Source organism: Haemaphysalis longicornis, unplaced genomic scaffold (assembly GCF_048455015.1).
Source record: "Haemaphysalis longicornis isolate Haplotype H1 unplaced genomic scaffold, Haemaphysalis longicornis Haplotype H1 scaffold_6, whole genome shotgun sequence".
NCBI lineage: Eukaryota > Metazoa > Arthropoda > Arachnida > Ixodida > Ixodidae > Haemaphysalis > Haemaphysalis longicornis.
The window spans coordinates 213,312,109-213,329,520 of record NW_027526407.1 but is presented as its reverse complement, the minus strand read 5'-3'; the positions used below and the strand labels follow the sequence as shown (position 1 = coordinate 213,329,520).

Here is a 17,412-nt window from a genome sequence, read left to right as displayed (position 1 = left end):
CAGTCTTTGTACGTGCCACATTGTGCGACGAGCCTCGGCCATGATTTAAGAGAATTGTACAAATAGGTGTGCCATCGAAGTGACTATGACTACAATTACGTAGGCCTGCAGGACAGTCTTGCTACATGCCACAGTGTGCGACGAACCTTGGCGATGATTTAGGAGAATGGTACAATTAGTCCGCAAGCGGAGTGACTATGACTACAATTCCGAAGGCCTGCAGGACAGTCTTGGTACGTGCCACTGTGTGCGACGGGCCTCTGGGAAGATTTAGGAGTATTGTACAAATAGATGTGCAAGCGGAGTGACTATGACTGAAATTACTGAGGCCTGCCGGACAGTCTTGGTACGTGCCACAGTATGCGATGAGCCTCGGCCATGATTTAGGAGAATTGTACAAAAACCACTGCCGAAGCATATGCACCCAACACATCACCAATACAGACGAGAACTTAGGGCAATTACCTACAAAAAGACATCCCCCTCGCGAGGGGCACGATCAAAAACACAGCATTTCCGAGGGGGTGCGCCGGCAAGTCGTATCTCTCGATCGCGGGACCCGTGTCGCGATCTTTCGGAGGCGCGGGACAACTTGTGGCGCTTTTGAAACAAACCAGAAATGAGTGAAGGATATAAGGCGCGTTCGGTGCATCGAAATCTGTGTCGGTTTCGTGGCTCGGTGGGTAGTGCGCCGGGCACCTTGCGCTCCGCCCGCGGCGTCATGGGTTTGAAACCGGGCGCCGGAAACTGTTATTTCTTTTATAGTGTAGTGGCCTGGCTGCGGACTACGACAAGGCGCGCCTGCGGACTACGACAAGGCGCGCAGGGCGGACTACGACAAGGCGCGCCTGCGGACTACGACAAGGCACGCCAACGCCGCGTGACATTGTGAGTTACTAAAATGCTATGCATTTAAAAAAGGTGTACGAGGGGAGTGACTATGACAACAATTTCGTAGTTCTGCCTATGACTACAATTACGTAGGCCTGCAGGACAGTCTTGGTACGTGCCACATTGTTCGACGAGCCTCGGCCATCATTTAAGAGAATTGTACAAATAGGTGTGCAAGCGGAGTGACTATGACTACAGTTAGGTAGACCTGCAGGACAGCCTTGGTACGTGCCACAGTGTGCGACGAGCATCGGCCATGATTTAGGAGAATTGTACAAATAGGTGGGCAAGGAGTGACTATGACTACAATTACGTAGGCCTGCAGGATAGTCTTGGTATGTGTCACAGTGTGCGACGGGCCTCGACCATGATTTAGGAGAAGTGTACAAATAGGTGTGCAAGCGGAGTGACTATGACTACAATCACATATGCCTGCTGGACAGCCTTGGCACGTGCCACAGTGTTCGACGAGCCTCGGCCATGATTTTTGAGAATTGTAAACATAGGTGTGCGAGCGGAGTGATTATGACTACAATTACGTAGGCCTGCAGGACAGTCTTGGTACATGCCACTGTGTGCGACGAGCCTCGGCCATGATTTAAGAGAATGGTACAATAAGGTGTGCCATCGAAGTGACTATGAATACAATTACGTAGGCCTGCAGGACAGTCTTGCTACATGCCACAGTGTGCGACGAACCTTGGCGATGATTTAGGAGAATGGTAGAATTAGTGTGCAAGCAGAGTGACTATGACTACAATTACGTAGGCCTGCAGGACAGTCTTGGTACGTGCCACAGTGCGCGACGAGCCTCGGTCATGATTTAGGAGAATTGTAGAAAGAGGTGCGCCAGCGGAGTGACTATAACTACAATTACTGAGGCCTTCCGGACAGTCTTGGTACGCGCCACAGTGTGCGACGAGCATCGGCCATGACTTACGAGAATTGTAGAATTAGGTGTGCCAGCGGAGTGACTATGACTACAATTATTTAGGCCAGCCGAAATAGTCTTGGTACGTGCCACAGTGTGCAACGAGCCTCGGCCATGATTTAGGAGAATTGTACAATTTGGTGTGCAAGCGGAGTGACTGCCGAGGCTCGTCGCACACTGTGGCACGTACCAAGGCTGTCCTGCAGGCCTACGTAATTGTTGTCATAGTCGCTCCGCTTGCACACCTAATTGTATAATTCTCCTCAATCATAGCCGAGGCTCGTCGAACACTGTGGCACGTACCAAGGCTGTCCAGCAGGCATATGTAATTGTAGTCATAGTCACTCTGCTTGCACACCTATTGGTACACTTCTCCTAAATCATGGTCGAGGCTCGTCGCACACTGTGACACATACCAAGATTGTCCGGCAGGCCTACGTAATTGTAGTCATAGTCACTCCGCTTGCGCGCTAATTGTACAATTTTCCTAAATCATCGCCAACGCTCGTCGCACACTGTTGCACGTAGCAAGACTGTCCTCCAGGCCTACGTATTTGTAGTCATAGTCACTTCAATGGCACACCTTATTGTACAATTCTCCTAAATCATGGTAGAGGCTCATCGCACACTGTGGCACGTACCAAGACTGTCCGGCAGGCCTCAGTAATTGCAGTCATAGTCACTCGGCTGGCGCACCTATTTTTACAATTCTCCTAAATCATGGCCGAGGCTCGTCGCACACTGTTGCACGTACCAAGACTGTCCTGCAGGCCTACGTAATTGTAGTCATAGTCCCTCTGCTTGCGGACTAATTGTACCATTCTCCTAAATCATCGCCAAGGTTCGTCGCATACTGTGGCATGTAGCAAGACTATCCTGCAGGCCTACGTAATTGTAGTCATAGTCACTTCGATGGCACACCTATTTGTTCAATTCTCTTAAATCATGGCCGAGGCTCGTCGCACAATGTGGCGCATACCAAGACTGTCCTGCAGGTCTACGTAACTGTAGTCATAGTCACTCCGCTGGCACACCAAATTGTACAATTCTCCTAAATCATGGCCGAGGCTCGTTGCATACTTTGGCACGTACCAAGAATATCCGGCAGGACTAAATAATTGTAGTCATAGTCACTCCGCTGGCGCACCTAATTCTACAATTCTCCTAAGTCATGGCCGAGGCTCGTCGCACACTGTCGCACGTACCAAGACTGTCCTGCAGGCCTAGGTATTTGTAGTCATAGTCACCCTGCCTGCACACCTAATTGTATAATTCTTTTAAATCATAGCCGAGGCTCATCGAACACTGTGGCACGTACCAAGACTGTCCTGCAGGCCTACGTAATTGTAGTCATAGTCACTCCGCTTGCACACTAATTCTACCATTCTCCTAAATCATCGCCAAGGTTCGTCGCACACTGTGGCACGTAGCAAGACTGTCCTGCAGGCCTACGTAATTGTATTCATAGTCACTTCGATGGCACACCTTATTGTACAATTCTCTTAAATCATGACCGAGGCTCATCGCACACTGTGGCACGTACCAAGACTGTCCTGCACGCCTACGTAATTGTTGTCATAGTCGCTCCGTTTGCACACCTAATTGTATAATTCTCCTTAATCATAGCCGAGGCTCGTCGAACACTGTGGCACGTACCAAGGCTGTCCAGCGGGCATATGTAATTGTAGTCATAGTCCCTCCGCTCGCACACCTATTTGTACACTGCTCCTAAATCATGGTCGAAGCTCGTCGCACACTGTGACACATACCAAGACTGTCGTGCAGGCCTACGTAATTGTAGTCATAGTCACTTCAATGGCACACCTTATTGTACAATTCTCCTAAATTATGGCCGAGGCTTGTCGCACACTCTTGCACGTACCAAGACTGTGCTGCAGGCCTACGTAATTGTAGTCATAGGCAGAACTACGTAATTGTTGTCATAGTCACTCCGCTCGCACACCTTTTTGTACAATTCTCCTAAATCATGGCCGAGGCTCATCGCACACTGTGGCACGTACCAAGACTGTCCCGCAGGCCTCAGTAATTGAAGTCATAGTCACTCCGCTGGCGCACCTATTTCTACAATTCTTCTAAATCATGGCCGAGGCTCGTCGCGCACTGTGGCACGTACAAAGACTGTCCGGCAGGCCTACGTAATTGTAGTCATAGTCACTCCGCTTGCACACCTATTTGTACAATTCTCCTAAATCTTCCCAGAGGCCCGTCGCACACTGTGGCACGTACCAAGACTGTCCTGCAGGCCTACGTAATTGTAGTCATAGTCACTCCGCTTGAGGACTAATCATACCCTTCTCCTAAATCATCGCCAAGGTTCGTCGCACACTGTGGCATGTAGCAAGACTGTCCTGCAGGCCTACGTAATTGTAGTCATAGTCACTTCGATGGCACACCTTAGTGTACAATTCTCCTAAATCAGGGCCGGGGCTCGTCGCACACTGTGGCACGTACCAAGGCTGTCTGGCAGGCCTCAGTAATTGTAGTCATACTGACTCCGCTGGCACACCTAATTGTGCAATTCTCCTAAATCATGGGCGAGGCTTGTCGCACACCGTGGCACGTACCGAGACTGTCGTGCAGGCCTACGAAATTGTAGTTATAATAACTCTGCTGGTACACCTAATTATACAAATCTCTTAAATCATAGCCGAGGCTCGTCGCACACTGTGGCACGTACCAAGACTGTCCTGCAGGCCTATGTAATTGTAGTCATAGTCACTCCGCTATCACATCTAATTATACAAATCTCTTAAATCATATCCGAGGCTCGTCGCACACTGTGGCACGTACCAAGACTGTCCTGCAGGCCTCAGTAATTGTAGTCATAGTCACTCTGCTCGCACGCCTATTTGTACAATTCTCCTAAATCATCACCGAGGCTCGTCGCACACTGTGGCACGTACCAAGACTGTCCTGCAGGCCTACGTATTTGTAGTCATAGTAACTCCGCTTGCACACTAATTGTACATTTCTCCTAAATCATCGCCAAGGCTCGTCGCACACTGTGGCATGTAGCAGGACTGTCCTGCAGGCCTACGTAATTGTAGTCATAGTCACTTCGATGGCACACCTTATTGTACAATTCTCCTAAATCATGGCCTGGGCTCGTCGCACACTGTGGCACGTACCAAGACTGTCCAGCAGGCATATGTAATTGTAGTCATAGTCACTCCGCTTGCACACCTACTTGTACACTTCTCCTAAATCATGGTCGAGGCTCGTCGCACACTGTGACACATACCAAGACTGTCCTGCAGGCCTACGTAATTGTAGTCATAGTCACTACGCTTGCGCCCCTATTTGTACAATTCTCCTAAATCATGGCCGATGCTCGTCGCACACTGTGGCACGTACCAAGCCTGTCCTGCAGGTCTACGTAATTGTAGTCATAGTCACTCTTCTTGCACACTAATTGTACCTTTCTCCTAAATCATCGCCAAGGTTTGTCGCACACTGTGGCACGTACCAAGACTCTCGTGCAGACCTACGTAATTGTAGTCATAGTCACTCCTCTTCCACACAAATTGTACCTTTCTCCTAAAACATCGCCGAGGTTCGTCGCACACTGTGGCACGTACCAAGACTGTCCTGCAGGCCTACGTAATTGTAGTCATAGTCACTTCATTGGCACACCTTATTGCACAATTCTCCTAAATGATGGCCGAGGCTCGTCACACACTGTGGCACGTACCAAGACTGTCCTGCAGGCCTACGTAATTCTTGTCATAGTCGCTCCGCTTGCACACCTAATTGTATATGTCTCCTAAATCATAGCCGAGGCTCGTCGAACACTGTGGCACGTACCAGGGCTGTCCAGCAGGCATATGTAATTGTAGTCGTAGTCACTCCGCTTGCACCCCTACTTGTACACTTCTCCTAAATCATGGTCGAGGCTCGTCGCACACTGTGACACATACCAAGACTGTCCTGCAGGCCTAAGTAATTGTAGTCATAGTCACTTCAATGGCACACCTTATTGTAATATTCTCCTAAATCTTCTCAGAGGCCCGTCGCACACTGTGGCACGTAGAAAGACTGTCCTGCAGGCATACGTAATTGTAGTCATAGTCACTCCGCTTGCGGACTAATTGTACCATTCTCCTGAATTATCGCCAAGGTTCGTCGCACACTGTGGCATGTAGCAAGACTGTCCTGCAGGCCTACGTAATTGTAGTCATAGTCACTTCGATCGCACACCTATTTGTACAATTCTCTTAAATCATGGCCGAGGCTCGTCGCACAATGTGGCACGTACCAAGACTGTCCTGCAGGTCTACGTAACTGTAGTCATAGTCACTCCGCTTGCACACCAAATTGTACAATTCTCCTAAATCATGGCCGAGGCTCGTTACATACTGTGGCACGGACCAAGACTATCCGGCAGGCCTAAATAATTGTAGTCATAGTCACTCCGCTGGCGCACCTAATTCTACAATTCTCCTAAGTTATGGCCGAGGTTCGTCGTACACTGTGGCACGTACCAAGCCTGTCCTGCAGGCCTACGTAGTTGTAGTCATAGTCACTCCGCCTGCACACCTAATGGCATAATTCTCTTAAATCATGGCTGAGGCTCGTCGAACACTGTGGCACGTACCAAGGCTGTCCAGCAGGCACATGATTGTAGTCATAGTCACTCCGCTTGCACACCTATTTGTACACTTCTCCTAAATCATTGTCGAGGCTCGTCGCACACTGTGGCACGTACCAAGGCTGTCGTGCGGGTCTACGTAATTGTAGTCATTGTCACTCCGCTTGCACAATAATTGTCCCTTTCTCCTAAATCATCGCCAAGGTTCGTCGCACACTGTGGCACGTACCAAGACTGTCCTACAGGCCTACGTAATTGTAGTCATAGTCACTCCGCTTGCGCGCTAGTTCTACAATTCTCTTAAATCATCGCCAACGCTCGTCGCACACTGTTCCACGTAGCAAGACTGTCATCCAGGCCTACCTAATTGTAGTCATAGTCACTTCGATGGCACACCTTATTGTACAATTCTCTGAAATCATGGCCGAGGCTCGTCGCACACTGTGGCACGTACCAAGACTGTCCTGCACGCCTACGTAATTGTTGTCATAGTCGCTCCGCTAGCACACCTAATTGTATAATTATCCTAAATCATAGCCGAGGCTCGTCGAACACTGTGGCACGTGCCAAGGCTGTCCAGCAGGCATATGTAATTGTAGTCATAGTCACTCCGCTTGCACACCTATCTGTACACTTCTCCTAAATCATGGTCGAGGCTCGTCGCACACTGTGACACATACCAAGACTGTCCTGTAGGCCTACGTAATTGTAGTCATAGTTACTCCGCTTGGGCTCTAATTGTATTATTCTCCTAAATTATCGCCAACGCTCGTCGCACACTGTGGCACGTAGCAAGACTGTCCGGCAGGCATATGTAATTGTAGTCATAGTCACTCTGCTTGCACACCTATTTGTGCACTTCTCCTAAATCATGGTCGAGGCTCGTCGCACACTGTGACACATACCAAGACTGTCCTGCAGGCCTACGTAATTGTAGTCATAGTCACTCCGCTTGCGTGCTAGTTGTACAATTCTCCTAAATCATCAACAACGCTCGTCGCACACTGTTGCACATAGCAAGACTGTCCTCCAGGCCTACGTAATTGTAGTCGTAGTCACTTCAATGGCACACCTTATTGTACAATTCTCCTAAATCATGGCCGAGGCTCGTCGCACACTCTGGCACGTACCAAGACTGTCCTGCAGGCCTACGTAATTGTAGTCATGGGCAGAACTACGTAATAGTTGTCATAGTCACTCCGCTCGCACACCTTTTTGTACAATTCTCCTAAATCATGGCCGAGGCTCATCGCACACTGTGGCACGTACCAAGACTGTCCTGCAGGCCTAAGTAATTGTAGTCATAGTCCCTCCGCTTGCGGTCTAATTGTACCATTCTCCTAAATCATCGCCAAGGTTCGTCGCACACTGTGGCATGTAGCTAGACTGTCCTGCAGGCCTACGTAATTGTAGTCATAGTCACTTCGATGGCACACCTATTTGTACAATTCTCTTAAATCATGGCCGAGGCTCGTCGCACAATGTGGCACTTACCAAGACTGTCCTGCAGGTCTACGTAACTGTAGTCATAGTCACTCTGCTTGCACACCAAATTGTACAATTCTCCTAAATCATGGCCGAGGCTCGTTGCATACTGTGGCACGTACCAAGAATATCCGTCAGGCCTAAATAATTGTAGTCATAGTCACTCCGCAGCGCACCTAATTCTACAATTCTCCTAAGTCATGGCCGAGGCTCGTCGCAAACTGTCGCACGTACCAAGACTGTCCTGCAGGCCTAGGTATTTGTAGTCATAGTCACTACGCTTGCGCACCTATTTCTACAATTCTCCGAAATCATGGGCGAGGCTCGTTGCACACTGGCACGTACCAAGACTGTCCTGCTGGTCTACGTAATTGTAGTCATAGTCACTCTGATTGCACACCTAATTGGATAATTCTCCTAAATCATGGCCGAGGCTCGTCGCAGACTGTGGCACGTACCAAGACTGTCCGGCAGGCCGACGTTATTGTAGTCATAGTCACTCCGCTTGCACACTAATTGTACAATTCTCCTAAGTCATGGCCGAGGCTCGTCGCACACTGTGGCACGTACCAACAGTGTCCTGCAGGCCTACGTAATTGTAGTCATAGTCACTCCGCTTGCACACTTTTTTGTACAATTCTCCTAAATCAAAGCCGAGGCTCGTCGCACACTGTGGCAAATACTAAGACTATCCTGCAGGGCTATGTAATTGCTGTCATAGTCGCTCCGCTTGCACACCTAATTGTATAATTCTTCTAAATCAAAGCCGAGGCTCATCGCACACTGTGGCACGTACCGAGACTGTCCAGAAGGCCTCAGTAATTGTAGTCATAGTCACTCCGCTGGCGCACCTCTTTCTACAATTCTCCTAAATCATGGCCGAGGCTCGTCGCGCACGGTGGCACGTACCAAGACTGTCCTGCAGGCCTACGTAATTGTAGTCATAGTCACTCCGCTTGCACACTAATTCTACCATTCTCCTAAATCATCGCCAAGGTTCGTCGCACACTGTGGCATGTAGCAAGACTGTCCTGCAGGCCTACGTAATTGTATTCATAGTCACTTCGATGGCACACCTTATTGTACAATTCTCTTAAATCATGGCCGAGGCTCGTCGCACACAGTGGCACGTACCAAGACTGTCCTGCAGGCCTACGTAATTATAGTCGCACTCACTCCGCTCGCACACCTATTTATACAATTCTCAAAAATCATCGCCGAGGCTCGTCGAACACTTTGGGACGTACCAAGGCTGTCCAGCAGGCATATGTAATTGTAGTCATAGTCACTCCGCTCGCACACCTATTTGTACACTGCTCCTAAATCATGGTCGAAGCTCGTCGCACACTGTGACACATACCAAGACTGTCGTGCAGGCCTACGTAATTGTAGTCATAGTCCCTCCGCTTGCGCGCTAATTGTAATTTTCTCCTAAATCATCGCCAACGCTCGTCGCACACTGTTGCACGTAGCAAGACTGTCCTCCAGGCCTACGTAATTGTAGTCATAGTCACTTCAATGGCACACCTTATTGTACAATTCTCCTAAATCATGGCCGAGGCTCGTCGCACACTCTGGCACGTTCCAAGACTGTCCTGCAGGCCTACGTAATTGTAGTCATAGGCAGAACTACGTAATTGTTGTCATAGTCACTCCGCTCGCACACCTTTTTGTACAATTCTCCTAAATCATGGCCGAGGCTCATCGCACACTGTGCCACGTACCAAGACTGTCCCGCAGGCCTCAGTAATTGCCGTCATAGTCACTCCGCTGGCGCACCTATTTCTACAATTCTCCTTAATCATGGCCGAGGCTCGTCGTGCACTGTGGCACGTACAAAGACTGTACGGCAGGCCTACGTAATTGTAGTCATAGTCACTCCGCTTGCACACCTATTTGTACAATTCTCGTAAATCTTCCCAGAGGCCCGTCGCACACTGTGGCACGTACCAAGACTGTCCTGCATGCCTACGTAATTGTAGTCATAGTCACTGCGCTTGCGGACTAATCATACCATTCTCCTAAATCATCGCCAATGTTCGTCGCACACTGTGGCATGTAGCAAGACTGTCCTGCAGGCCTACGTAATTGTAGTCATAGTCACTTCGATGGCACACCTTAGTGTACAATTCTCCTAAATCAGGGCCGGGGCTCGTCGCACACTGTGGCACGTACCAAGACTGTCGTGCAGGCCTACGTCATTGTAGTTATAATACCTCCGCTGGCACACCTAATTGTACAATTCTCTTAAATCATAGCCGAGGCTGGTCGCACACTGTGGCACGTACCAAGACTGTCCTGCAGGCCTACGTAATTGTAGTCATAGTCTCTCTGCTCGCACACCTATTTGTACAATTCTCCTAAATCATGGCCGAGGCTCGTCGCACACTGTGGCCCGTACCAAGACTGTCCGGCAGGCCCCTGTAATTGTAGCCATAGTCAATCTGCTGGCGCACCTAATTCTACGATTCTCCTAAATCATGGCGGCGGCTCGTCGCACACTGTGGCAGGTACCAAGACTGTCCGGCAGGCCTACGTAATTGTAGTCCTAGTCACTCCGATTGCACACCTATTTGTACAATTCTCCTAAATCAACACCGAGGCTCGTCGCACACTGTGGCACGTATTAAGACTGTCCTGCAGGCCTACGTCATTGTAGTTATAATACGTCCGCTGGCACACCTAATTGTACAATTCTCTTAAATCATAGCCGAGGCTGGTCGCACACTGTGGCACGTACCAAGACTGTCCTGCAGGCCTACGTAATTGTAGTCATAGTCACTCCGCTATCACACCTAATTCAACAAATCTCTTAAATCATAGCCGAGGCTCGTCGCACACTGTGGCACGTACCAAGACTGTCCTGCAGGCCTACCTAATTGTAGTCATAGTCACTCTGCTCGCACACCTAATTCTACAATTCTCCTAAATCATGGCGGCGGCTCGTCGCACACTGTGGCAGGTACCAAGACTGTCCGGCAGGCCTACGTAATTGTAGTCCTAGTCACTCCGATTGCACACCTATTTGTACAATTCTCCTAAATCAACACCGAGGCTCGTCGCAGACTGTGGCACGTACCAAGACTGTCCTGCAGGCCTACGTAATTGTAGTCATAGTCACTCCGCTTGCACACTAATTGTACATTTCTCCTAAATCATCGCCAAGGCTCGTCGCACACTTTGGCATGTTGCAAGACTGTCCTGCAGGCCTACGTAATTGTAGTCATAGTCACTTCGATGGCACACTGTCACAAACTCGAGCGTACGACGTCTAAAAGTACTGTATAAATTTTTCATTTTATTGTACAGCGCCTAATTCTTCCTACACTCGGTTCTATTCGCCCTGATACAAGGCTGGAACTTTCGCGAACGAAGAGGCAGTAACGTAATCGCCCGCCGGCTCGCCGGCAAGAAAACAACCAAAATAAAACCTCCGCCGCTCCGGTTTCGTCGAAGCTTCCAGTACTTTCGAGGAGGTGCGCGTGGCCTTGCCAGTGCTAAAGAGCGTCGATCATTCTAGAATGGAGAAGAGGGAAGTTATTTCGCTGACGGCGGCGGGCGCGTTGTGTCTGTGCTCTCCTTCTCCGCGCCGGCACGGTTATAAAAGGAGGAGCCGCGCCTAAGCAAGCCAGCTACGTTTGGACGTCCTGATTGACAACTGCACCTGCCAGTTTGTACATCACACCATCGGCGACCCGCGCCCTGGAGGACCCCAACGTGCTCCCGGGCCTCGAATGACCGTGATCGTCTCGGACGGCCTGGCCTACAGCGAAGCCACGCTTCCCAGGTAGCCGACTCGCCTCCGACAGCGGTGCATCGTCCGGCCCGGTCGGTGAATATGCTGGGACTCTGTCTCTCATAAGCATCGAACTGTTCATTTTCTTTTAGTTAACTGCTCCGATTCGTAATCTTCATTTGTTAACGCTCCTGTTTGTATCATTTTGTCGAATTGGAGTGTTTCTTGTATTTGAATTCCATCTAAGTTGCCTGTAATTATCGATCCGTTACCTCGTGCTTGTGTTTGTAACTTGCCTGTCTGAATATAAGTCTTTGTGATGTTTTTTTTTGTTCAAGGCTCTTGCTCATTCTTGCCGCTCTGTTCGGCGAAAGCCGCACATCAGACGGCCACCCCCTTTGTCACCTGTGCCCTGTGGATTCGGTGGGGTTTGTTGGCTCTCTTGAGTCGACTCCCCATATCTTCCGACAGTGCACCCTAAATTTAAGGAAACGGGTGACAATTTCTGGCGTCCGCGACAGGACGTCTGATGTGAGCGGTAGGGAGGAGAAAGAGCCTGGAACTTTTTTTTTTGGCATAGGTTGCTACTACCTTTATAAGCGGGTGCTCTTGTTCACTTGCTCTGTGTAGATATACCTAGCTAGAGGCTAGAGTATTGTGGCTAGATTGCGATACATTTGCAATCATGGATTTAGAGAAAATAGTAGCGTTGGGCTGTCAGCTGGGCCTGTCAGGGGCCGAATTACGAAAATGGGTCGCGCAGAAAGAAAAGGAAGAAAACGAGAAAGCTGAGAAAGCAAGACAGGCAGCACGAGAAGAAAGACAGGCAGCACGAGAAGAGGCTGAGAGGACTGAAAGAGAAAGAGAGAAAGAATTTCAGAGACAACTTCAGTTGGAGCGAGAGAAAGCGAAGCTAGAAGAGAAAGCCCGCCAGGCAGAGGCAGAAAGGGAGCGAGCGAGAGCGGAGCGAGAAGAGAAAGCACGCAATGATGAGATAGAGAAATTAAAAACAGAAATCGAGGCACTGGGTTTGGAGAGAGACTCTACGTCAGTCGATCGGAGCATAAGAGAAGAAAATAACGGCGTACGCCTGAACCCGAGCAAGCTCCTTGTGGCATTTGACGAAAAAAAAGATGATCTCGACGCTTACATTCGTCGGTTCGAAGGAATAGCCAGAAGCCAAAACTGGCCGGAGGACCAACGGTCTACTGCTCTCAGCACACGTTTAAGCGGCGAAGCACTGAGCGTGTTTGGGAGATTGACCCCAGAGGACGCCGCTGATTACAGCAAGGTCAAGGCCGCGCTGTTGAAAAGGTTTCGCTTCACAGTAGATGGCTTCCGAGAGAAGTTCAGAAGTGAAACGCCCGCAGATGGCGAAACCGCCACGCAATTTGCGGCTCGCCTGAGCCACTACTTCGACCGCTGGACAGAGCTAGCCGAAATAGGAAAGGAGTATGCATCACTGCGGGAGCTGCTGATAAAAGAGCAATTTCTGAATGGGTGTCACCCAAATCTTTCTCTGTACCTGAAAGAAAGAAGAGCGAAGTCTCTTGCCGAAATGCTGGAACTGGCCGACCAGTATCTTGAGGCGCAGAGAAGCACCAATCTAGGAAGGGCAAAAAGGGACAAACGAGAAGACTCTGGACGCGTTGAGCCGGAGAGGAAAACGGCCAGTCAGAAGCCCCCGCCCAAGTGCTACCTGTGTAACAAGTTGGGACACCACGCAAATAACTGCCGGAGTAATTTCGCGGGAAGCAACGCTCCAAAATGCTTCAAGTGCGGGCGCTACGGACACAGGGCAGACGTTTGCAGGAGTAACAACAAAGTGCCGCCTCAGGTTTCCTGCGTCTACGCACCACCTAAGCAGCCAAAGCCCGACGAGATCAGCGAAGGCTTTGTAGAACTCAAGAATGGCAAGAAGATCCCGGTCGTGAACGCGGTCATTATGACGGGATCGCAGTTCCGAGGGGAGCGTATGCCCGTTGCTCAGGGAAAGTTGGCCGATCAAGATGTTTCGGTTTTGCGTGACACAGGATGCAGCCTAGTGATCGTGCGAAAAGACCTGGTACGAGATGAAGATCTCACAGGGGAGACTAGCCCCGTGTATTTAGCGGACGGCACCATTCGGAATTTGCCCGAGGCTCAGATCGAGGTACAGACTCCATACTACAGCGGAAGGGTTAACGCCCTCTGCATGAAGACGCCGCTGTACGACCTCATTCTCGGCAACATCAACGGAGTGAGAGCCCCCGACGACCCCATAACTTCACCGACCCAGGAAGAAATACCCCCAGACACGATCACACAGCAAGCTATGGACGAGCCACACCCCGATGTCTCGGCCGAAGGGGAAGTCGCGGCCGTGGTAACACGAGCACAGTCACAAAAGAAGGCGCGACGTTTTCAGCCGTTAAGGACTCCTGCGCCGACGTCCGAACCACTTGAAGAGTGCAGTTATGCCTAAGAACAAGAAAAGGACCACTCTTTGAAATCCTGCTTCGCACAAATCGGCAAGGAGACGAAAAACTCGAAGAATAAGCATAAGATCGAGTTCAAGCTGGAAGATAACCTCCTTTACCGCCGATTCACCGAGAAGAGCGGTCGGGAAGTACGGCAACTAGTCGTCCCCATAGGCCACCGACCAACCGTCCTGAAAACGGCCCACGACGGCATCATGGCTGGCCACTTGGGTGTGGAGAAAACGAAGGACCGGATACTGGAAGACTTTTACTGGCCGGGTATCACAGCAGACGTGAAGCGGTTCGTCGCTTCGTGTGACATTTGCCAACGAACGATCCCCAAGGGAAGAGTGCCACGAGTACCCCTGGGAAGAACGCCGGTTATAGAAACACCGTTCACCGAGTGGCGATTGACATCGTCGGTCCGATCCACCCACCGTCGAAGGCCAGAAACCGATTTATCCTCACGCTGATGGACTGTGCAACCAGGTACCCGGATGCTATTGCACTGCCAAGCATCGAGACGGAACGCGTCGCCGAAGCGCTAGTCGAGATGTTTTCTCGAGTGGGAGTCCCCAAAGAGGTGTTGAGTGACCGGGGGACCAACTTCACATCCGAACTCATGAAGGAAGTGGCGCGGCTGCTCTCAGTACGCCAACTCCACACTAGCCCATACCACCCGATGGCCAACGGGATGGTTGAAAAGTTCAATGGAACCTTAAAACTCATGTTGAAGCGAATGTGTGCGGAGAAACCCCGGGACTGGGATCGCTACCTAGCTCCACTACTCTTCGCGTACAGAGAAGTGCCGCAAGCAAGCCTCGGATTCTCTCCCTTCGAGCTACTGTACGGCCGCCACATCCGAGGTCCCCTGACCATCCTTAAGGAGATGTGGAGTAATGAAAGTCTGGATGAGGAGACCAAAACTACGTATCAACATGTTCTCGATCTTCGTAACAGGCTGGAAGAAACCTGTCGCGTAGCGCACGAAGAACTCGAGGAATCGACGATTCCAGACCGGAGACAAAGTCTTAGTCCTGCTATGGACAGATAACAACAAGCTCCTCCACTGGAAAGGACCATTCGAGGTGAAAGAAAGAAAAGGGGAAGCTGACTACGTCATCGAGACACCCAGTGGGCCCAAAATCTTTCACGCCAACCTGCTGAAGAAGTACGAAGAAAGGAAACCCAACCCCGAAAAGACAATGTGCAACGCGATTTGCGGCGTGTCTGAAACTAGTGAAGAAAGCAGCATACCAGTTCCGGAATTTGTCAAGACGGAAGGCATCGCTGACGTCAAACTTTCGCCGCACCTTACAACAATGCAAAAGGCCCAAATTGAGGTAGAACTGAAGCAACATTCTAAGATTTTCTCGAACGTTCCAGGAAAAACTCATTTGGTGGAATGTCACCTGGAGCTCACCACCGACACCCCAGTTCACGTAAAACAATACCCACTGCCGTTTGCCACGGTGGAGAACGTGGAGAAGGAAGTGCAGGACATGAAGGCCCTGGACATCATAGAAGAATCAGTGTCCCCGTATAACTCCCCGGTGTTGCTTGTGAAAAAGCCCGACCACACCAATCGGTTCGTCGTAGACTACCGAAAACTCAACAACATACTAGTCGCCGATTCAGAACCAATGCCCCGAGCCGATGCCGTATTTGTGGCCGAAGGCGGCAAAAAGTACTTTTCCAAATTGGACTTTGTAAAGGGGTACTGGCAAATTCCTCTTTCGGAGGAGTCCAAACCCAAGACTGCCTTTTCCACAACGTCGGGACTTTACCAGTTCCGTTACATGCCGTTCGGAATCAAAACCGCTCCCGCCGTCTTCGCCAAGCTGATGCGGAGAATCGTCAACGGTGTCCCCGGGGTTAATCATTACTACGACGACGTGTTAATTGCCAGCAGCACGTGGGAAGAGCACGTTGCATCCCTCCGAAAGCTTTTCAGCAGAATTCAAGCGGCTGGACTGACCGTACGCCCAAGCAAGTGTGAGTTCGGGGCAACAGAGATTGACTTCCTCGGACATCGAATTGGGCAAGGAGAACTAGCACCGCTGGAAAAGAACCTGGAAAAGATCCAGACAGCGCCGCCTCCGAAAACAAAACAGCAAGTTTGGGCATTCCTCGGCCTAACAGGCTATTATCGCGAATTTATTCCGAACTATGCCGAGATCAGCGCACCGCTAACCGAACTCACCAAAAAAGGGGAAAACAACATCGTCAAGTGGAGCACCGCTCAAGAAGAAGCCTTCCAAGAGCTCAAATGGCGCATCTCTAGCCCACCTATACTTAGACTCCCAGACTTCACTAAGACATTCGTACTCCGCACTGACGCCTCCCAAACCAGCCTCGGCGCCGTGCTCCTGCAACGCTACGAGGGCACGCTTCACCCTATAGCGTACGCCAGCAGGAAACTTGTGCCCCGAGAGGCCTCTTATAGCACTATTGAAAGAGAATGTCTTGCCCTTGTTTGGGGAGTCCAAAAGTTCAACGCGTACTTGTACGGACGGTCGTTTATCGTGCAAACCGACCACCAGCCACTCCGTTACATTCAGCAAGCAAAACAGCTGAATAGTAGAGTCCTCCGCTGGAGTCTGCTTTTACAGGAATACCAGTTCACAGTCGAACATATTAAAGGGAGCGATAATGTGGGAGCAGACTACCTAAGCAGAGTGTAAACCCAGGTATACCTGTAATTGTGTACCGCGAGTACAACGTTTAGGTTGTATATTCACAAGGTGGTGCCTGACGTTTACATTCGCGACTTCTATATTGTACCAAACGTGAAGTGTGTAATTATGCGTATTACCTATTGTACAGTACATTTGCCGTGTATTGTTGGCGTTACTAGGGGTGGCATTCGTGAACGTTGCGGTTGTCGACTGCTAGAGCTTTATTGTGCACAAACTTATGAGTTGTCCCTAGGATGTGTATTTGTTGAAAAATCTGCGCCAAACCGCTGTTCTGTACGCGAATTCTGTACCTGTCATCATTATTATGAAGAACACTGGGCTGTACTTTATTTTGTGTTCGTAGGCACAGCCTCTTTTTGTTCCCTAAGTGCGAACGACGCGAACGCACGACTTTGTGAGTTTTGAGAATATTCTTGCATAATATTCTGAAACTGGGGGGCTGTGTCACAAACTCGAGCGTACGACGTCTAAAAGTACCGTATAAATTTTTCATTTTATTGTACAGCGCCTAATTCTTCTTACACTCGGTTCTATTCGCCCTGAGACAAGGCTGGAACTTTCGCGAACGAAGAGGCAGTAACGTGATCGCCCGCCGGCTCGCC

General features: G+C 50.0%; 1 protein-coding gene across 1 annotated transcript; it reads left to right on the top strand.

The window, feature by feature from the left end:
• Nucleotides 1–11,640: 11,640 nt before the first annotated feature.
• LOC144143472 (uncharacterized) lies at nt 11,641–16,088 on the top strand. Its single transcript, XM_077675218.1, has 5 exons — nt 11,641–14,017; nt 14,168–14,412; nt 14,601–14,760; nt 15,095–15,974; nt 16,069–16,088. The coding sequence occupies exons 1-5, from the start codon at nt 12,338–12,340 to the stop codon at nt 16,086–16,088; spliced, it is 2,985 nt and encodes a 994-aa protein (XP_077531344.1). The 5' UTR covers nt 11,641–12,337.
• Nucleotides 16,089–17,412: the final 1,324 nt, after the last annotated feature.